Source organism: Sinohyriopsis cumingii, chromosome 13 (genome assembly GCF_028554795.1).
Source record: "Sinohyriopsis cumingii isolate HCF-2022 chromosome 13, ASM2855479v2, whole genome shotgun sequence".
In the NCBI taxonomy this organism is placed as follows: domain Eukaryota; kingdom Metazoa; phylum Mollusca; class Bivalvia; order Unionida; family Unionidae; genus Sinohyriopsis; species Sinohyriopsis cumingii.
Window position 1 is genome coordinate 17,520,685 of NC_142973.1, and position 24,257 is coordinate 17,544,941.

Sequence of the window (24,257 nt, forward strand, 5' to 3'; positions counted from 1 at the left end):
CATGAAGGCATTAATCATGCCTTTCTAAATGTGTTAAAATGGCTTAGGGCAGACCAAGACAGTTCAGTGTGCATTTAATTATATGGATATTTTTGAGTATTCTAACAGTGGTCAAGTTCTATCATTCCAAATGTGCCCAGAATATATAGAACTTGAATATTTTTAGAATGCACCATTATACAAACTGTGTTTGACAAAAGGAACAACTTTGGCCTAATTGCTTAAAACTAAATACTTACAAAAATATTTCTCATTTATTTGAATTTTCTGCATAAAATATGCAAACACACCACTTATCTAGAGCTCTGTGTTTTATTTCAGATAAGGCCATGGCAAATAGGTGGACAGATGAGTTGGGTCGACCACGGATGGTTCAGACGACAGAGAAATCTGGCTTGCAGAGCATGAAAAACACGAGTGGTATGGTCAGCTATGAGGACCTACTGATTGCACAATATCTGGATGAACTTCGCCAAATCAGGGCTGAGAGGCGGAAGAAGCGAGAGTTAGTAATTTACATTTTGGGGGATTTTTTTTCTTCAAAAAGTTTACAAAATGCATTAAAACAAGTGTAACTGTTCACTAATTTATATTGACTGATATAAATCGTTGGGAATGACATCACAAAATTTCAAGTATATTTTTGCTGAGTTGATACTGTTATAGTTGGGATTGTACAACATTAAACTCTGAACAGCCAAAATAGCATGAATAACAAGTGTACAAATGTACTTTACATATTTGATGATGTTAGTGAGTTATTTGTAATGGCACTTTTAACTCACTGGTTGAGGGGCCCCAAGTGGTCAAGTGGTCTAAAGCGCTTTCAGTTATGGATCACTGCCATCTCACCTCTGTCTGCGTGGGTTCGAGTCTCGGATTTGGCCAATGTGGGTATGTGAGAAAGCTTGCCAGTAGCTTCTTGTGGGTTGGTGGTTCTTCCCAGGGTTTTTCCCCGGGTTCTTCCTCCACCATTGATACTTGCCACCATGTATAGTCTATCGTGTGCTGAAAAATGGCATTAAACCCTACAACAACAACAACAACAACTCACTGGTTGTATCATGCTGAGGAATATTTTAGCAATGACCCTTAAATTACAAGTCCTATGGTCTAGCAACCAGGGCTATACATGTAGATGAGAGGAACATTATAAACATTTAGACCTTCTTATCTAAAAATCAAATAGTCTGTTCAAAGCTGTGGCAGTGTTTGTTTAACTTTGTAGATTTTTTTTTCTCCCTTTATCAGTACCTAAAGGTTTGTATGAATAACTTGATAGAGATTTGCCACTTCACTTTAGTCACATGTGCAATAATTAATGGCATAGAATAGAAGATTGTAGTGCAATTTCTTGCATGTATTATTAAGGTATGTTGTTTGTCAAAAAAAATTAATGTAATATTTAAAAACATTTCTTACCATATTTACTCATTCATACATGTAGTCCAACTGGAAACAACAAAGATCCTGACCTGCCTTAGCATGATGTACCTACAGATCAGGGTCTATACTCTTTGTTCTGCTGATTATTTCTAACAAAACTGTACAAACCCAGATATGCTGGCACGTTATGCAACAGCAGATCTGGGTCTGTGCAGTTTGCAGTAGGACTCAACTTATAAGCGAGTAAATATGGTAAATTTAATTTTGTTAAAGTTTAATTCTTGGAATAAGTTCACATGTAAACATTTGATATTGTCTAGAAACATTCTGGGAGGTTTTACCAACTATTTTGAGAGGTCTGACCAAATATTCTGTGAGGTTGAAGTAATTTCTACGAGATTTTTGTTTTAGTTCTTTGATCAAAATCTGGTGTTTTGGCTCACTTTTACCAAATACAGATGAGCCGCAGGTTGTCTGTTGTACCTACACAAAAATGACAACCATCTTCTTTCATCTCTCAGTAGGTTACTTAGACATTACTTAAGGCGCATTTCATGATCCAACAAATCAGGTGCCATTAAATGATTTTGTATGATTGGTCATGTGTAGCGTTTGTATGATTGGCCATGTGTAGATTTTGTGTGATTAACCATGTGTAAATTTTGTATGACTGGCCATGTGTAAATTTTGTATGATTGGCCATGTGTAGATTTTGTATGACTGGCCATGTGTAGATTTTGTATGATTGGCCATGTGTAGATTTTGTGTGATTAGCCATGTGTAAATTTTGTGTGATTGGTCATGTGAAGATTTTGTGTGATTGGCCATGTGTAGATTTTGTATGATTGGCCATGTCTAAATTTTGTGTGATTGGTCATGTGAAGATTTTGTGTGATTGGCCATGTGTACATTTTGTGTGATTGGCCATGTGTAGATTTTGTGTGATTGGCCATGTGTAGATTTTGTATGATTGGCCATGTGTAAATTTTGTATGATTGGTTATGAGTACATTTTGTATGATTGACCATGTGTAAATTTTGTATGATTGACCATGTGTAAATTTTGTATGATTGGCCGTGTGTAAATTTTGTATGACTGGCCATGTGTAAATTTTGTGATTGGCCATGTGTAGGTTTTGTATGATTGGCCATGTGTAGATTTTTTGTGATTGACCATGTGTAAATTAGTATGATTGGCCATGTGTAGATTTTGTATGATTGGCCATGTGTACATTTTGTATAATTGGCCAAGTGTAAATTTTGTGTGATTGGCTATGAGTACATTTTTTATTGCAGAGACATCCATACTTCATCTCCATGCTTGATTTTATGTTGAATGCAGAAGGGGATGCTTAAGTACAGACACACATTTGTGCTAGCTGACTTTGAGACTAAGTTTTGGTCTGCATTGTGCATAAATGGCAACTTCTTGCCTCCTAATTCTGTTTTGTATATGAATTTTGGAAATTTTGAAAGAGAGTGATTTTGTGGGAAATTGATCCAGTCATTGTCCACTTTTCTCTTCATTAATGTGTTGGATGCAGTTGTCGCAGCCCTGTAGTGCTTAAAACTGTTATATGTTGCTTCTAAGGTGAGAGGGGCCATCCTCAAACCAGTCTGTAGTCCAGGGCCATATTATCCAATAGGCATTGTAGGCATTGTTTCTAAGGACTACAAAAACTAAAAGGTGTACAACATATTTTGACTCTGTTTGTTTTCTTTGTATGGTAAAAACTAACAAAAATCTCTTCTTGAATAAATATGCTGTGTTAATGACAATGTTGCTGAAAAGTGTAAACACACAGAAGCAGAGTCATGTCAAAAATGCATTCACCAAAAGGGCCTATGAAACAGAAGGGCCTACAAGGACCTTAATCTAACCCTGCTGTAGTAAAAAAAATATTTAGTGTTATGATCTCAGTTTATTTAGGTATTCAATAAGAAGAACAGGATACAATTTTAATGTAAAAATTGTATTATTCTATAAGAATTTGAAACTTACAGAGTGAGACTCTGAGATTGCAAACAATTCTGTGAGATTTTTTCAGCACTCTGTGAGATATCACAGGTTTACATAAATACATTTATCATCAGTTTTAATCTTACAAGAACACCAAGAACCAAGAATATGGTGAATTGAGTTTTCTTTGTGATATACCAAGAATATAGTGAATTGAGTTTTCTTTGTGATGTACCAACACTATGGTGAACTGAGTTTTCTTTGTGATATACCAAGAATATGGTGAATTAAGTTTTCTTTGTGATGTACCAAAAATATGGTGAATTGAGTTTTCTTTGTGATGTACCAAGAATACTGTGAACTGAGTTTTCTTTTTGATGTGTCAAGAATATGGTGAACTGGGTTTTCTTTGTGATATACCAAGAATATGGTGAACTGAGTTTTCTTTTTGATGTGTCAAGAATATGGTGAACTGGGTTTTCTTTGTGATATACCAAGAATATGTTGAACTGAGTTTTCTTTTTGATGTGTCAAGAATATGGTGAACTGGGTTTTCTTTGTGATATACCAAGAATATGGTGAACTGAGTTTTCTTCGCAGGCCACCAAAAAGACTGTGAATTGAGTTTCTTTAAATGAGCTTTCAAGAATACACTGTTTATTGATTTTTCTCTGTAGGTTAGCAAGAATAATGTGAATTGAGGTGTCTTTGTGGGGCATCAAGAAAACTGAATTGAGTTTTTTTGAGGGGTAGCTAAGAATATGGTTCAAAAAGTTTTCTTTGTGGGTTGGTAAGAATACTGTAAATTGAAATTTCTTCTTTTTGTTGGTAGCAAGAATACTATGAACTGAGGTTTCTTTGTGAATTATTGGGGCTACTGTGACCTGAGGTTACTTTGTGGGATATCAAAAATAATGTGAAATGATTTCATTGTGGACTACCAAGAATACTGTTTATCCCTCAAAAGCATTATTTACAGAACTCAAATGGTTCACAATATATGACAGGATAGATTTTCACAAGGCAGTTCTTTTACATAAGTGTCTACATGGAACTGCACCAGAGTGTCTTCAGGACTTATTCAGGCCTTTTTCAACACAATACCAGTTGAGATCAATATCATCTGGAAACCTTCTAGCACCAAAACCAAGAACAGAACAAATTAAAAAGAGTTTCCAATACTTTGGTACAGTTCTGTGGAACAAGCTTCCACTACATGTGAAATCTGCTGAAAATATTAGAATATTTAAGAAGAGATATCGTGAGCATGTATGTGCTTCTAATATATAATGGAATTTAGTATTTTAATACTAAACATGTTAAAATAAACAGTAATTATTGCTATCTTCATATAATGTGCATTGTTATACTCTCCTTAGAGGGCATCAAGGGAGAATAGTCCTTGACTAATGAGTCACCCACTATAAATAAAGCATTATTATTAATATTATTATTATTACTGGGTTTTCTTTGTGGAGTACCAAGAATATTATTATTGGTGTTACCAAGAATCCTGTGAATCGAGTTTTTGTTGTGGACTAGCAGAAATGCTGTAACTTGAGTTTAATTTGTGGTCTACTAAGAAGAAAGAAACCTAAGGTTTTTTTGGTAGGCTACTATTAATACTGTAAATTTATTTTTTCTTTGTTCCCACTGTAAAACCCCTGTGAATTGAGTTTTTTTTATAGGGCAAGAATAAAACTATGAACCGAGTTTTCTGTGTGGGCTACCAAGAATAATTTGAACCATGTTTTCAGTTGGGTACCAGGAATACTGTGAACTGAGTTTTCACTGTTGGGTACCAGGAATACTGTGAACTGAGTCTTCACTGTAGGGTACAAGGAATACTGTAAACTGAGTTTTGGGGTACCAGGATACTTTGAACTGAGTTTTCACTGTTGGGTACCAGGAATACTGTGAACTGAGTTTTCTTTGTGGGGTACCAGGAATACTGTTAACTGAGTTTTGGGGTACCAAGATACTATGAACTGAGTTTTCATTGTTGGGTACCAGGAATACTGTGAACTGAGTTTTCACTGTTGGGTACCAGGAATACTGTAAACTGAGTTTTGGGGTACCAGGATACTTTTAACTGAGTTTTCACTGTTGGGTAGCAGGAATACTGTGAGTTTTCTTTGTGGGGTACCAGGAATACTGTTAACTGAGTTTTGGGGTACCAGGATACAATGAACTGAGTTTTCACTGTTGGGTACCAGGAATACTGTGAACTGAATTTTCTTTGTGGGGTACCAGGAATACTGTGAAATGAATTTTCTTTGTGGGTATCATGAGTACTCTTATATAATTTTTCTTTGTGGGCTACCAAGAATTCTGTGAAATGAGTTTCCTTTGTAAAGTACCACTTTTTGGTGGCTTATGTGTTTGCTGCAAATCACAAATACAACCATCAAAGGAACCTTGCTTGACCCCTCCCAGTCCATATATATATAACCATTTATAAAGTGGATCCAATCACAAACACCATAGATCCTGATCTGCTGTTACATAATACACCAGCAGGTCTGGGTCTGTGTGGTTTGTTTGGTCTGATCAGTAGAACAAACATGGACACAGATCTACCAGACTGAGTGCATTATGCAATGGCAAATTAGATCTACATTGTTTGCAGTTGGATGTGACGTATACATGAGTAAATATAGTCCTGATGAAACCCCAAAATTATTCTTATAAAAATGCATGAGTTCATGGTATCTTCAAGTATTCAATATTTGAACTAATACTGGTATTAATTGATGTTATGGTTATTTAAGTTACAGAAATTGATTTTTTAAACTGTGTTTTCAAAGTTTCAGATTGAAAGAAAACTAATTGAAAGATCACATTTTTTCTTGCAAAAGTACCTGCTTTCATTTTAAAATAGGTTTCATGTCATTTGCCAGCATATTTATAGTTCTTGTGTGAGATTAAGTAATAATCACAAAGTCGTTTTTGAAAAAGAGTGATCCATTTAGTTTATAGTAAGTAATCTCCCTTGGGGCCCACAATTGAATTTTCTTGTGTGTCATTATACATGGTCAAATGAGCCATAAGCAATGTTATTTCAGTTATTTCAGTCTGGAAGTCTTGTTTGATACCAAAATGACTTTTTTCCCCCATGAAAATTATACATGTATCAACACATGGTTAACTGAAGATTGTGATTTGTTTTTAAATTCACTATTCACCTGTGGCTTGATGATTGAAGTCATAGACACAGTAAGCATATTGTACACATAATGGTTCACAAAATATGCTCTTGTATTAGGAGTTCTTTAAATTGGACTAAATCTGTTAATTAATGAAGCATACTTTTGATAACTTTGGGGGATGGGAATGGAGCTAAAGCTCTGAATTTCAGAAAAAGTTTGAATTTGTTTATTTTTAGGTTAAGTCTTGAAGATTTTATTTGAAAGTCAAACATCTGATCTTTCTGTATTGAGAACCCTCTCCCTGCAAATAGTTGCATTTACTGTACATGTATATTGAAAAGAGAGCGCTAATTATGATCATCAATTATGTAGAGAGAGAGAAAAAATGAGGAAAAATGATGAATATATACTGATATAAAAGAGTTTATTTTTTAAGACTGTAGTTGTGAATTAAAATCAGTGAAATCTAAAGAAAAATATTTGATAGAAAACATTGTTGAACAATGATCAAAGGTATTATGAACAAAAGATGCATAACAAGTAGGTTTTTAAAAAAAAGTTTTTCCCCCTTTTAATACCTTTTTTTCTCACAGAATTAATGTAACAACCAGATAGTGATGAAAATTTGTTGTAGAAAGAAAGTACACCAACCTCAGCAATATAATAAGTCTTGACACTTGAGTAAAGATCAGAAGGATCTGAATTAGCCTCAGCAGTGTTGTAATAAGTCTTGACCATTGAGTAAAGATCAAAAGGATCTGAATTTGCCTCAGCAATGTAATAAGTCTTGACACTTGAGTAAAGATCAAAAGGATCTGAATTAGCCTCAGCAATGTAATAAGTCTTGACACTTGAGTAAAGATCAAAAGGATCTGAATTTGCCTCAGCAATGTAATACGTCTTGATACTTGTAAAGATCAAAAGGATCTGAATTAGCCTAAGCAATGTAATAAGTCTTGACACTTGAGTAAAGATCACAAGGATTAGCCTCAGAATAAAGCTTATATATAATCATTTGCTTGAATTATGCATCAGTTATGGAAAAGGTATGCATTAGATTATGATGGGTCAAAGTCAACTGATAAATAAAAGTTACTGTAACATATTACTCTACCTATTGGGAACATCTTTTTCTTCATTTCTTTATTTATTAACTAGGGCACTTAAAAACATTGAACTCCTGTTTTTCTGTGCTTTGGTTAATAGAATTTGGCAATGTCATTGCAGTAATTTCTGACAAATTAAAACAGTGTATCATAAATTATTTAGAAAGAATCATTTCCACAAGTTCTAGCAATATAGAAATTTGTATTTTAATTGATGACATTTTTACAGGTTTTAGTATTAAAATTACACTGTTACATTTTAGCAGTCCATCTCCATACATACAGAAGTTGCCGCATTCTGACTACCTCTATCGACGGCATAGACCCATGTCGGCCTCAGATGCCACCAGGCCTAAGATTGATTCCAAGTTTATTGCTGATCCCAGTTTGTGGGATCCCTCCACTCCACGGCCTGAGAGTATCAAGAAAATGACACATGTCAGGTCTCGACCAGCAAGTGCTCCTGTCAAAAGACAAAGGTACGTTGTTTTCTAATTTGAAAAAAAAAAAGATTTCTCTGAAGCAACAAAAATGAAAAAGAAAATCTTTGCATTCTTTATCTTAGGTTTTTTCTCTTCAAAAATGTGTGAACTGACTTACTTTTGGTTATGTCAGCTGTTAAATAGATCATTCTCTTGTATAATATCCTATGACCCCACAACCACAATCAAATTTCAAAGACCTGTGTCTTAGAAGATGCCATATTCCTCCATATAATTTGCAAAGCCCCTTTTTTGACCCCATACAATTATTGAAAAAATCTTGTATCTGGTGTATTTTGTTTTTCCTCTGTTTCAGCAAACATCAAGCTGTGAATCTCATCCAAGTTTTAAAGTGTAGATATAAATAGCATCCCACAATGAATATAACGATTGACATTTGGACATGCACACTGTGTATTGTAATGGCCTCACTAAGAATGTAATAGTTGGCATTTGGACATGCACACTGTGTATTGTAATGGCCTCACTAAGAATGTAATAATTGACATTTGGACATGCACACTGTGTATTGTAATGGCCTCACTAAGACTGTAATGATTGGCATTTGGACATGCACACTGTGTATTGTAATGGCCTCACTAAGAATGTAATGATTGGCATTTGGACATGCACACTGTGTATTGTAATGGATTCACTAAGAATGTAATAATTGGCATTTGGACATGCACACTGTGTATTGTAATGGCCTCACTAAGAATGTAATAATTGGCATTTTGGACATGCATGCTTTGTATTGTAATGGCCTCACTAAGAATGTAATAATTGGCATTTGGACATGCACACTGTGTGATGTAATGGCCTCACTAAGAATGTAATAATTGGCATTTTGGACATGCACGCTTTGTATTGTAATGGCCTCACTAAGAATGTAATAATTGGCATTTGGACATGCACACTGTGTATTGTAATGGCCTCACTAAGAATGTAATAATTGGCATTTGGACATGCACACTTTGAATTGTAATGGCCTCACTAAGAATGTAATAATTGGCATTTGGACATACACACTGTGTATTGTAATGGCCTCACTAAGAATGTAATAATTGGCATTTGGACATGCACACTGTATTGTAATGGCTTCACTAAGAATGTAATAATTGGCATTTGGACATGCACACTTTGTATCATAATGACCTCACTAAGAATGTAATAATTGGCATTTGGACATGCTTACTTTGTATTGTAATGGCCTCAATAAGCATTTAATAATTGGCATTTGGACATAAACACTGGGTATTTCAGTAGCCTCACTAAGAATATAAGGGTTTGTCATTTTGACATGCATACTGTCTCTTTGTTTACCTGGTGTAGTGTCCTGTTCCCCACCCATCCCCAGAACATTTATATGTCTATCATGGTTTCAGGATATGGTAGACATGACAGGCCATTTACCTGCCAAGTAACCTCCAGCCTTGTCCAACAAAAAGTAGAAAGGATAAGGGTCACTTCCTTCCTCCAGGATAGTTGAGAGGAGGACAGTTCCATTACCCCCTGCGAGTGGCTGTAGGATGATAGAAATCCAAATGTGATGTCTTCCTCTCCAGAATAGAATATCAGTGAGGACAGACCTGTTATGCCTTAGGAAAAGACTTTAGGATCATGAAGCCCTTTCAAATATGATGGACTAAAACTTTTTTCCAGAAAAACCCACTGCAGCAGGTTCTTCTTTTACATGTGGCTCCTCTGTAACTTCCCACCTGTTAGGTGTTATAGGTGGAGAAAGTCTGGATTTTGATAAAGAATTAAACGAAGTTTACTGTCTCCTTCCCTCAGACTTGTGCGTAAAGATTTCTGGGACTGAAGACACTAAGATTCTCTCCAGTCTGGAGAGGAATTTGGGGTCCTACTCTTGTTTATTTCTTCCTGCTCCCTCACTCTGGTATGGTTTGGGACATTGCAAAGATATTTTCCCAAAGCCTAGAATCTGTCAGGCAGCAGAAGAGATGGTCTGTCCCCATTCTGGCTGTTGTTCTCTGCCTCCAGTTATAAGGTTCATTCTCTCTGCATGGTCCTTTAAGCCTGCCCCCTTGGTCTATGATGGATCCCAGGTGGGTATATTGGCTGGAATCTGGACTTGTTTCCTAGTAAAGGCCTCGATGCTTAAGACTCAAACCCTAGTGACAATCATCACATTTGCTGATTCCTTTTCAGTGGCCTCCTTAGTCTCTTAATGGAGGAATCATCGTCTCCAGCAGTGCTTTAGTTAATGCTGGAGGCTGTGGAAAAAACAACAAGGCATGCACTCTTCATGTCAATTTCACTCTTTTTGGACCTTCTCTTGTCCACCACAGACACTACCTTGAAGGCATCTTTGAGGGCTGCACCACTCGAAGTGCTGTTTGGAGATATCGTCCCCACTGCAACATTGCAGAATTTGAGGGACCAGCAATATCTGTCCTTGACTGTGATTCCAATCATGTCAAAAATTGCCAAGAAGCCTGCACACTTTAGCTGACTATGGATTCTGCCTCAAAAGGTCTTCAGACAGTGTCAGCCTCAACAGACAAACAAGCAGCCTTGTTCAAATCTCCCTCATGCCCAACCTTTGCTAGATGAGATGGTCACAGAGGTCAAGGTAGGAAGCCTTCAGACTGAGGTAGGCGGCCATAGTGAGTTGCACACTCTTCTGCAGTGTCTTCCTCTTTTTAGTGTCCCATTAGGTACTCAACTAGCCCTCTCTTCAGAGGTTTGGTTGAACATCAAAGATGATATATGCATTCAGTCAACTTTAAAGGAGGGATACAGGCTTCTCGTTCTGGAACATCCTCTTCTATCACAGATTCCCATTTTCTTTCACCAGCCCAAACTGGTTCATCTAAGGGAAGGGGAACACAATTCTTCTGCAAAGGAGCAGTGGAGAGGTTGCAAAATGACTAAATTTTAGGTTTCTATTCCCAGATCTTTTTGGTGTTCAGAAAGGTGGAAACTTGTGACTCCTCATTGATTTTTTCCACCTTAAACAAATTTCTTTGGGAAGAAATCTTCAAGATGGAGAATTCTTCCATTGTCAGGAATGCCATAAGGCTGTATGACTAGACAGTCTCCATAGATTTGCAGGATGTCTACTTTCACATCCTTGGCCTCCTGCCTCAAAGGAAATATATCCACTTTTATCTTGTCCATGAGGTATTTCAATTTCTGGCTCTTCCATTCAACTTTGCCTCCAATCCCAGAACCTTTACCATCACACTGTTGACAATACTAGTGGCTAATCTGAGGTCTTTAGAGATTCCCATTCTCCAGTATTGCAATGACTGGTTGATGCACAGCATCCTCAGAAATACTCTTTGAAGAACCTATCCTTCTCTTGACTGATGGTGACTTTGTTTGGGTCTTATTCCCAACCTAGAGAAGTTAGAGCTCATCCCTTCTGAGAACTTTGTGTATGTGACAATGAATTTCTTCACCGCTCAAGGGAAGGCTCGCATCCCACTGGAGAGGGCTGCTCAGATTCTCTCCCTCATAGCAGGTCTTATGGCCGGCCACAACCTTGGTGTTATAACACCTTTACCTCTAACTTCTAGGAACTCTATACATGGTTATGGATCATGTTCCTCTAGGTAGACTTAACTTGTATTCTCTCCAGTTCCAGCCTCTGGCAACTGGAAACTCTGACAAACAATTACCATCATCACCTGAGTTTGTGGGTAGATTGGTTCCTGAGAGGAGTTCTAATTTACAGGCCCCAAACTCCACACCTTTCTGTACATAAATGTATCATATTCAGGATGGTGTGTTCTCCTTGAGCCAGAATGTTCTTAAGGTCTTTTCTCCTGTGAATATGCAACCCTTCATATCAACAACTTAGAAATTTGGTCATTGTTTATAGCCCCACAGGAGTGTGTCAACCTCATAAGCTTCATTGTGTTATGGTTGTTTTGGACATAATCAGTAGTAACATTCCTCAGGCATCAGAAAGGTACACATACTCCTTCTCTTTGCATGGAAGTCTGGAACCTCCTTTGATGTGTGGCCTTGGAGGAGCTCACTCTTAGATTCTGCCATATTCCAGGCATATTCCATCCTGTCCAGACTTGGCTGTGTGGTCTTCAATGGATGATCAGGAGCAGAGGTGCTTTTTCAACTGTAGGGGAGACCTTTGTTACTTGTTTGTTGTAAGACTCGGCAACAAACACCTTTTTATGTCTCTCCAGTGCCTCTCAAACAGTATAAGATAATTTTATATAAAATCGGTTGATATGGAGACCACAACGATCTTTATTCTCATCTGTTGTATTTTATTACAAACACAGTTATTAATATACATACTCCAAAAACAAAAATTAAGATTGATCTTGCCCCAGCTCCAACTCCAACCCTATATTTTCATACAGTGTTGTTGGCATATATATTGATTGTCTTTGAGTTTTTTTTGTATCAGAAAATAATAATTTTATTTTTCCGTCATTTTAAAATTCTTTATTTCCTCTCAGGCATAGACCATGGAGTGGAGTGTCTTCATCATCCTCATATGGCAAGATGAAGTGGACCTTCTTCAGACCTCCATCAGGTACAAGTAAATACTGTATATATCCAGTAATAAGCCTATACTCAATGGTAACCCCATCCTTTAACTGTAGATACATAGTTTTTGACAAATTTGAATTGTATGAGGCTATAAACAATAACACCTTGTCATCTTTAACAAAATTTATTTTAACAAAATTTTAAGATAAGTTATAGGGGTTCCTGGTGGCTGAGTGGTATAAAGCACTTGCCTTTACCAATCACTGCCATCTCACCTCTGTCAATGTGGGTGTGAGTTTTGGATGTGGCCAATGTGGGTACGTGAGAAAGCTGCCAGTAGCTTTAAGTTGGTTGGTGGTTTTTAAAGTGGTTTCCTCCAGGTGCTTCTTCCTCCCTTTATACGGGCTGCCATGTACGGTCTATTTTGTGCTAGAAAATGGCATTAAACCCCCAAAATAACAACAACAAAAATAAAATATGATTGGATATCTGGGTTTATTATATATCATTATTGTGCTCACTTCTGTGTACTTGATAATCTTCCTTTATATGGTTTGGGTGACTAATTGTGTATGAAGAAGTAGTCTTGAAATGAAAGAAGATAAATCTAGCATACTCACGATTGTGAATGGATTGTATAATGTAACCATTGATTATGTTCTGTGCTGTTTTTTTTTTAAAAGTCATGTAGTCACTGATTTTCAGGTGCTTGATACAACTGCCGAACTACATGGTTCCCATTTTTATATGAGTGCTATAGGGTACCCTATTATAGCATGGTTCTTCTTATAAAATGGTGATGGATCTCATTTTGATATGCCTGCCATAAGAAAGACTCAACATATTATGTGCTATATATATTTAATTGGTATTGAGTGCTTGACCTTTGATCATAATTGAGGGTGGAGGTTTGGCCTACCAGGTTATTCTCATGTCATTTGTTGTATTTTTAAGTTACAAATAAATTGTTTACTAATATATGAGTTCAAGGTCTAGCCTTATTTACAAACTTAGAATGTTCTGGAAGTGAAGTTGTTATACACATACAGTTCAATTTTTCTATCTTAGATTTTTTATATAAATTATTCATTCCTATTTTAATATCAGTCTGTTGAGTCGCTTTTAGTTGTGTTCAGATATAATTTGAGAGGAATTATTTATTTGAGTTATTGGTTACAAAGAGCTCATTAACATTTTGGACTAAAATTTTGGATTATTGTGAATTCATTCAAAGACATTCTGGATTATATCATTGTGATACATCAAGATTGTCTATCAATCTATTAAAGACAATTGGTACATCACATTAATTATTGGAATTCATTTGGAACACTCAATGCTTTAGACTTGTCATAGAATATTTCAAATTATCTAGGAAATAATTCACACCACTGCAAGTTCCTCTTAAATTTTCACTTTGTAACTTAGAGAGTTGTAACACATGATATTGTTCATCTGTTCCCAGTTGTATTTTTGCTCATTAACTTGAAATCCCCACCATCTGCCATTGCCAAAATTTACATTTACCATATCTGACATAATACGTGTACTGTATACTTAAAAAAAATAAGCACACGTTGATAGTAATTAGATTGCTCTTCACTTTGGAGGTGCTGTCTCTCTCTCTCTCTCTCTCAACTTGATGGCACTGAATAAAACATGTTGGGTATGCTTTTGGTATACTGAGTTCTTTATCACCTACTTTGAGCAGACTATGTGAATGATTTGGTTTTGAGTCAAAAAAGACGTATTAATTTGGTTTCATAAATATCAAGGTAATTATAACTGAAAGAAGGGACAACGATTTGCACAGAACAATTTAAGTTCTCTACCAGATGCTTTCATTGAACCTTGCCGTTGTCTTGCATTTAAGACAAGGAAGACTCCTATTTATTTTGTGGCTTAAAGATCAAAGGTCAGATCACATTAATTCTATGAAGTAATACAGTTTCCACAAAAAAAACCTCTTACGTCCATTGCCACAAACCATGATCAAACTTTGTGGATGACTTGCATTTGAGACAAGAAAGCACCTATTGATTTTCAGGTCAATAGGTAGAAGGTGAAGGTCACAAGACCAAAAGTAGAAAAACAATTTATGTGTCCTTGACCAGATTTTGTGGTTGTCTTACATTTAAGACATGTGAGAAAATTTGTTGACTTCAGGTTTAAAAGGTCAAGTATTCAACCAATGAAAGAGGGCTTTACATGATTTCCAGTTAAAAAAATCAAGTATTCAAGCAATAAAAGAGGCTTTACATAAAAGAAGTGTATAAATGCTATTTACCACATGGTGTATTTTTAATGTAGCATTTTTGATACTCTTGTTTGGATTAATTAATTATTTATTTTAAGAATACCTCAGGATAAGATAACCTCACCTATAAGGTGCTACAGTTTTATGGCTTACATATACAGAGTTATAATAAGGATCCACTGCCTTTGAGATTGGACAATTGACTTAAATAACATTGTACAAATAAATTTCCACTTTTACACTTGCAGTGACAATATTTGATTTTTTTGTTGGCTTTTCTTTTGTACAGTTTTTTGTGTGCTGAATAAAACAATAATAATTAAGGTAGATATTTCATCTGTTACTCTTCTGTTCAAATGTCACAAAGTGTATAGATCACCCAGACATCATCCAGTAAAATTAAGCATGTGATCTTATTGATGATAATCTCATTTGTTGCAAGATTTTTATATTTTTCTCACAATTAAGTTTAGCATATTCATTTTCAGATTTCCTTTGTGTGTTGATGTTTGATTGATTCATGGGAAATATTCCATATAGTTTGTATTTCTCCCCTGATAAGCCCAGGGATACCAGCTGTTTAAACTAGATAACTATTGGAGATGAGAGCATCATCAGACAAAGCTTTCTTATGTAAATATTCACCATAATTTGTCAGACTTGCAGATCGGCTTATCTTATATGTTTTTCATTCAAGCATCACATTAACTCATTAACCCCTGGAGGTGATTGTCATTTTTGCCTGAAATTCAAGTAGGAAAACATTTTTGGGTCTATTTCTGAATGCATTGACTTCCAACAGATTTTACATTAGCCTAATGCCTAGTTGTGTTAGAAACATCATTTTCCATTGGTTATTTTGCTCGCGCATGAGCAGAAGGGTAAAAGTTGGAATTCTTTTTTTTTTTTGCTTAATGGACCCATCATTTTCATATCAAGACCACTCTTTATTCCAAATGGCCACCTTATCCTACTTTTTGTAAAGGTTCACCTGTCTGTGTGCAGTTCAGACTGATCTGCCTTAGATATGAGGCTAAAAAGTCTAAATCTGGACACAAAATCAGATTACGACCATGGGCAAATTTTGGGTGGAAAAAACAAGTCCAAAAAATTAGGTTTTTCCCTCTATATTTTGTAGTGCATCTTAAACGTCCAGATTATATGGCATCATTGTAGAGCTACATCTATCTACATTTCTATAATACCACCCACTTTAGTGTATCATACATGACCTTGATGCTACAGAGCTTGGCAGTAGGCTACTACCTCCTGTCACGTAAACGCAGCGCCAGGGGTTAATGAGTTAATCAAAGTGTGCAACCTCCATAATGCTCACATCCCACTGATTTTCATCCCCTGCCAGGGTTTGAATTTCCTTCTCTTCATTTCGTTTAGATATTATTACCTCTCCTCAACAGCCATCCCTCTTTACCAGCCTGAAATATTTTATCCCATCAATGGTTGCATAAGAAAGGTTGCACTGTAGTTACAGTTGCTCAAGTAAAAAAAGAATTAAGGTCAATATTACAAATAAAAAGCAAGGAAATATCTAATTTAATTATCTGTATTTCAGGAAGCAGGATAAGGTCTCAGTACAAAAAGCAGCCTCACACAATCAGAGTGACAGCTTACAGGAATGGAACCAGGGATGGAAATCTGAGAATTGCAGCCCCAAACATAAAAATGGTGGGTTTCATTCATGATACACATAATGTATTTGCTAACATTGATGGAGGGGGTTTGAAGGCACAATTATCACCCCAGTACCTGTCATTTCACAAATACACAGATAAATCAAGTTAATTTCTCATTTTCTAGACTTGGTGTCTTCACCCCATGTTATTTCATGCCACTGAATCTTTTTTTTCATTTGCCTTCTTTTTCAGTAACAAAATCATACAACAACTTTGCAGAATCAGATTTTAAAAATATATAATTTTCATAATGTTTATTGAATATCTTTTTGGCATTTATATTATCTGAATCAGAAGCTTAATAAAATGGTGGTTTAAGGTAGCATTTATAAATATTCAAAATCATGACAACTCTGTTCTTACTGTACCTTTTTTGCCACCACTTAGCCCTGTTCTGGCATGGGAGAGAAATCAGTCTGCTAAACAAAACTCAGCATGGACCCTGCTTAATATTAATATTAGTACTCCTACTTCGTGGACAGGTAACAGTAATATGCCCATGTGTAGCAACATAGTAGCCGGTTGTGATTCACTTCTGGCACTTTTTCAGCCTACTATCACAAATTTTGAACATGTTCCTTACATGTACCTGGTAGTTCAGCACATGACTAATACAATAAACTGTTTGTCCAGCACACTAATTAATACAAGAACCTGGTAACTCAGCTCACTACAAGAAGCTAGTAGACCAGCGGTTGACTAATGTAAGAAGTTGGTAGTTCAGCAGTTGACTAATATGTAAGAAGCTGGTAGCTCAGCAGTTGACTAATGTAAAAAGTTGGTAGTTCAGCAGTTGACTAATGTAAGAAGCTAGTAGCCAAGCACACTACTATTAAAAGAACCTGGTGGCTCAGCACAAGACAAATGTAAGATATTGGTACTCAGCACACTGCTTATACAAGAACATGGTAACTCATCACACTGCTAATACAAGAACATGGTAAATTAGCATACTGCTAATACAAGAACTTGGTAACTCATGACACTGCTAATACAAGAACATGGTAAATTATCATATTGCTAATACAAAAACATGGTAACTCAGCACACATCTAATACAAGAACATGGTAAATTATCATATTGCTAATACAAAAAACATGGAAACTCAGCAACTGCTAATGCAAATTAGTTTATACAAGAACATGGTGACTCAGCACACTGCTAATACAAGAACATGGTAACTCATTACACTGCCAGTACAAGAGCATGTTAACTCCACTGCTAATACAAGAACATGGTAACTCAGCACACCGCTAATGCAAGAACATGGTAAACTAGCATGCTGCTAATACAAGAACATGGTGACTCAGCACACTGCTAATACAAGAACATAGTGACTCAGCACACTGCTAATACAAGAACATGGTAACTTAGCAACTGCTAATACAAATTAGCTTATACATGAACATGGTGACTCAGCACACTGCTAATACAAGAACATGGTAACTCATCACACTGCTAATACAAGAACATGGTAACTCCACTGCTAATACAAGAACATGGTAACTCATTTCACTGCTAATATAAGAACATGATAACTCACTACACTGCTAATACAAGAACATGGTAACTCAGCAACTCCTAATACAAATTAGCTTATACAAGAACATGGTGACTCAGCACACTGCTAATACAAGAACATGGTAACTCATAACACTGCTAATACAAGAGCATGGTAACTCCACTGCTAATACAAGAGCATGGTAACTCCACTGCTAATACAAGAGCATGGTAACTCCACTGCTAATACAAGAGTATGGTAACTCCACTGTTAATACAAGAACATGGTATTGTTTGCTTTTGAACCTTCCATTTTTCTTTTTATGAGCTTTAAATAATCATTTTCCATTTTAAATGATAAACTTGACACTTACATTTTGAAGATGTATATAATATAATGTATGATATAAGGTTATATGACACTGGGTTGCTCAAATCTGACTTACGGTAGCCCAGACTTAACATTCTAGCAGCCTATTTGATTTGGGCACTAGATTTGTCATATCCTGCCATTAACATCAGCTGATGTTGGATCAGAATTTACAATTCAGAATTTTTGTTTTTGTGGAAAGAGAAATACATGTAGACACAAAAGGATAAATGTAAGTTCTGCAAGGAAGAAACTATATGCAATGATGATTAGATGAGTGATATTATTGTCACAGTTCAGAGGTGATATCCTGTATTGTCAAGACTCTTAACAACACAAAGCACAAGGATATTATTGTCACTGTTTAGAGGTGATATCCTGTATTGTCAAGACTCTTACAACACAAAGCACAAGGATATTATTGTCACTGCTAAGAGGTGATATCCTGTATTGTCAAGACTCTTACAACACAAAGCACAAGGATATTATTGTCACTGTTTAGAGGTGATATCCTGTATTGTCAAGACTCTTACAACACAAAGCACAAGGATAATATTGTCACTGTTTAGAGGCAATATCCTGTATTGTCAAGACATTAACAACACAAAGCACAATGATATTATTGTCACTGCTAAGAGGTGATATCCTGTATTGTCAGGACTCTTACAACACAAAGCACAAGGATATTATTGTCACTGCTAAGAGGTGATATCCTGTATTGTCAAGACTCTTACAACACAAAGCACAAGGATATTATTGTCACTGTTTAGAGGTGATATCCTGTATTGTCAAGACTCTTACAACACAAAGCACAAGGATAATATTGTCACTGTTTAGAGGCAATATCCTGTATTGTCAAGACATTACAACACAAAATTCAAAAACAAGCTGAAATTCCCACCATTTGTTTTCATTTTGTAACTCAGAATGTTCCATGTGATAGACTTTAGAATCATATAACATTCAGGATCTACCTAACTCTTCTAGCATATTTACTTCACTGATATCTAAAGAAAGGCCCGTATACTATCCAATGTTTGGGTTTTGAATTTGAGCATGCATTTAGTGCTTAAAGGTTGTCAAGGCTGCAGGGTCCACCTTATTGAGAAAGAGATAAATGGCTGTACAGTTACTACTCACTCTGACAGGTGGCTCATGGGAGTGGATTGGGGTGGGTCAGAGGGTGGGGGATTATCATGTATTTTCACAATTAGTTTCTTACTGTCCTCTGCCTCTGTTGTGTGCCTGCTTGATTACCAATCACTGACACAAGAAATACTGCATATAGAGAAGCTCATATAGAGAAGCTTGAGGGTGAATTAATTTTCACTATTTTATGACCTGATCACAAATTACAAAACTAAAACCTGTGAAATGGAATCAAATGGAGGTAAACTTGCATATTCAAAAACATTTAACATCCAGATTTTCAAAATTGGAAATTTGTTTAGAAGAATTAGGAAGAAATTTCTTTTATGACTTGGACCCAGGTTGTCCTTATAACATATAACTTTAGTATATTAGAACAATTACCATTATATATAATTCGTGATTACTAAATTGTTTGACTGTATATTTTAAGAATTGTATAGTTTTATCTTTATCATTTTTATATATAGATTTTACAGAATTTTAACATCTTAACCATTTATCTTGTATCTTATAGTACTTAATGTTTGCATTTATTTGGATGGATTTATCTCTCTTAAATTTTGTTTGTAGTTCTTTAATTGTACATGTTTAGAAAAGTACTTTACTTTTAATTAGCACCATTTAACCATTATTTCATTGTTGTTCTGAGGCATCATATTTTGTTATTTGATACATTTTTATGATCTAGTTACTGGAGTACTGTACTGAGAAGCTGGGCTTAGGGTTTGCAGCCCGTCGTGTATTTTTGGAGGATGGAGTTGAGGTGTTTGATGAGCAAGACATTCCCCTTGACGCTGATGTTTACATCTCCTTGGGAGAAAATTACAAAGACCCATATGCTGCAGCTAAAAGTAAGTCACAAGTGCCTTAAATTATATAATGATCCAATATAATAATTACCTTTTCCTATTGTTGGTGTATCCATCCATTAATTTGCATAGGCAAAGTTTTGCTATAAATGATAAGTTCCAGTTCATTTAGTTAACTTATGACCCATTGTAATTTGAACTAATTCTGTTGTGATGATAACATTTCAGGCATCATTCATATAATTATGATTATAACCCATGGGTGATTTTCTTATTTTTAAAATTAATGGCAAAAACATGACTTTAACAATAAATTTGGCAACAAAATTTAATAAGAAACAGTACAAATGAAATTTGGACTGTCCCTTAGCTTACTGTTGCCAGATATATTCAAGCACTTTAGCTAGTTCAATCATTTGTTTGCATTTGTTCTAATGATGATTGTATTAGTCTCTAGAAAACATGTAACTATGATTCATAAACATAATCAGTTTATTCTTAATTAGACTCTAGAAGACATTGAAATACTTCGTATTACCACAGACTCAGTTTATTCTTAATTAGACTCTAGAAGACATTGAAATACTTTGTATTACCACAGACTCAGTTTATTCTTAATTAGACTATTGAAGACATTGAAATACTCTGTATTAACACAGACTCAGTTTATTCTTAATTAGACTATTGAAGACATTGAAATAATTTGTATTAACACAGACTTGGTTTATTCTTAATTAGACTATTGAAGACATCGAAATACTTTGTATTAACACAGACTCAGTTTATTTTTAATTAGACTATTGAAGACATTGAAATACTCTGTATTAACACAGACTAAGTTTATTCATAATTATACTATTGAAGACATTGAAATAATTTGTATTAACACAGACTTGGTTTATTCTTAATTAGACAATTGAAGACATTGAAATACTTTGTATTAACACAGACTCAGTTTATTTTTAATTAGACTGTTGAAGACATTGAAATACTCTGTATTAACACAGACTCAGTTTATTCTTAATTAGACTATTGAAGACATTGAAATACTCTGTATTAACACAGACTCAGTTTATTCTTAATTAGACTATTGAAGACATTGAAATACTCTGTATTAACACAGACTCAGTTTATTCTTAATTAGACTATTGAAGACATTGAAATACTCTGTATTAACACAGACTCAGTTTATTCTTAATTAGACTATTGAAGACATTGAAATACTTTGTATTATCACAGACTCAGTTTATTCTTAATTAGAACCTAGAAGACATGAAAATACCTGGTATTAACACAGCGTTAGTTTATTCTAATTATTTTATTATACCTCACTTAATGTATACATGTCTCCCATTGGTTTATAATAAAATTAATATTCATAAACTGACATATTTCTCCCCCATAAGGCAGATTGATTTTGAAATGTGACAACCATGATGTAACCTATAGAAGATAATATTATCATCACAGAGGACAGCCTATTCATATTGTGATACTGTAGTTTTGTATGTTCTGTCATTGACCCCATTGCAATTGCATGTGTTAGAATTAAAGTAAAGAAGAACTGTTGGATATTCTTCCAACATTTGATGACAAATTTAATGTTGCTGGTACATTGTAATGGAATTGTCTTGACGTCAATAAAATTAAACAGTTATTGCCTTATTTGATGACACATTTAATGTTGCTGGTATATGGTAATGGAATTATCTTGATTTCAATGTAATTAAGCAATTATTGTCTTCATTTAATTACAAATTTTATGTTGCTGGTAATTTTATGGTAATGGATTTGTCTTGATTTCAATAAACATGGTTAATGGAATTGTCTTGATTTCAATGTAATTAAACAATTATTGCCTTCATTTGATTACAAGTTTTATGTTGCTGGTATATGATAATGGAATTGTCTTATTTCAATAAAATTAAACAACTATTGCCTTAATTTGATTGCAAATTTAATGTTGCTGGTATATGGTAATGGAATTGTCTTGATTTCAATAAAACTAAACAATTATTGTCTTCATTTGATTACAAATTTAATGTTGCTGATACATGGTAACGGAATTGTCTTGATTTCAATGAAATTAAACAATTATTGCCTTCATTTAATTACAAGTTTAATTGTTGCTGGTACATAGTAATGAAATTGTCTTGACTTCAATGAAATTAAACAATTATTGCCTTCCTATGAGGCAGACACTCTGGAAGAATCCTATTTTTACCTCATCGGTGAAAGTTTTTGATGTTCATCTCCTAAGAAACAATTATTGCATATTATTTTTTATTCATTTTGGCTTTGCAAAATCTAATGTATTGTCACTTTGTATCTAGGAAACATCATCCAAAGCAATGGTGCCAAATGGACACTGACAGGGGTGATGCTGCCAAGAGAGGGAAAGAAAAAAGTCTCAGTTCCCAGACTTTCAAAGAGAATGAAGTGAGTTTTGTACAGGCATCTGACCCAGTTGCATGAAATGAATATTTATTTATTGAAGACAAAAATTTCAGCAGCACATGTTTACTCTGTAATTTTGTTTGTACGGACCATAAAATGGGTAATTTTACCTGTGAAATTAAAATGGAATGCAAGCAGAATACAGAATCAATGCAAATGAAATGCTTCAAGAATGCAAACCAAGTGATGAATGCAATTTGAAGGAAAGAAAGAATACACAATGCAAAAGGATGACTGATAAATGAAAATTAAAATAAATTACAAATGTATTCATGAATAGATTTGAAATCTAGTTACACCACTCCCTTGATAACTCACGCCCTGATAACTCACGCCCTGATAACTCATGCCTTGATAACTCACGCCCTGATAACTCACAAACCTGCTTAATTATGCAGGGGACAGGCGTGGATCCCATTTTTTAAACCAGAAAATACCTCAAAAATTGATCCCTATTTGTTGAACTTGATGAAAATCGTGATCAAAATTGGTAACAGAAACTTTGATGTATCACTCGTTTTATGGTCGAAAATGGTAGATAGGACCTGGAAATTTTAATCAACACTATAAAATATCAAATTTAAAAATAGGTCATACATTTTTTTTTACATTTTGTTTCCAAATGACATTCCTAGTACACCACAATTAATGACATGTAAGGAAATTTCGATCAATGAAATGCCACTTACGCTGAGTGGAGGCAGTACTTTAATAAATAAATACAAATTAAATAATTTTGTTATCATTTGAAATTTGTGTTCTGGTTCTATCATTTAGTTCGTTTTAAGTGTAATAATCATAAATGTAATGTGTCCTCTTGTAATTAAATGTAAAATGCGTCAATCTACTGTAACAGCTATGTCTGCGAGCGTTTCTCTGAGAACCTATTAAGTGCCAACCGTGTTTTGATAACTGATTTGCAGAAGTATTTCTTGTATTGTTGCACTGAATTAAAAGCTGGCCTCCTTTGTATCATCATATTCATTATGTCTTTTTAATCAAATAAAGGAGGTTGAATAAAAGAAAAGTTAAAATTAACGAAAATCCTACAAACTTAAAATCTAGTGGCCCCAGTCATATGTCGGGTGAACTCACTTCATTTGGTCAATCGAACACTTATAAATGTTATTGTGTATGTAACATAAACTACCTTAATTTTAACCGACTCTTTTGTAACTGTGATCAGAGATAACAAGGTAGCCAAGCAAAATGAATACTTTGTAAAATAAAGAGCTTCATCTCACAGATATGGACCATTGTGGGAAGCAAGTTTCAGAGAATTCTTGAACTGGCCCTTAGAGATATCCTCAAGGATGATAAGAAGTTTCATTATTACTTTCAATGAAATCACAACATCAATATCATACTAATTGAACAATACAAAAATTGAGTTTCAACTTAGACGATTGTCTCACAAAATAAATGTCGTGTGTTTTTCTAAAAAGGG

At 34.9% G+C, this 24,257-nt stretch overlaps 1 protein-coding gene across 1 annotated transcript in view; it reads left to right on the plus strand.

Moving 5' to 3' along the window:
- LOC149784996 (doublecortin domain-containing protein 1-like) overlaps nucleotides 1-24,257 on the plus strand; it is a 159,056-nt gene that overhangs the window by 23,959 nt on the left and 110,840 nt on the right. The window contains exons 2-7 of the mRNA XM_089978689.1: nucleotides 322-505; nucleotides 7,864-8,079; nucleotides 12,537-12,613; nucleotides 16,401-16,513; nucleotides 20,233-20,395; nucleotides 22,687-22,792. Coding sequence (XP_089834815.1) covers nucleotides 330-505; nucleotides 7,864-8,079; nucleotides 12,537-12,613; nucleotides 16,401-16,513; nucleotides 20,233-20,395; nucleotides 22,687-22,792 — 851 coding nt within the window. The 5' untranslated portion in view covers nucleotides 322-329. The remainder of the gene's footprint in view (nucleotides 1-321; nucleotides 506-7,863; nucleotides 8,080-12,536; nucleotides 12,614-16,400; nucleotides 16,514-20,232; nucleotides 20,396-22,686; nucleotides 22,793-24,257) is intronic.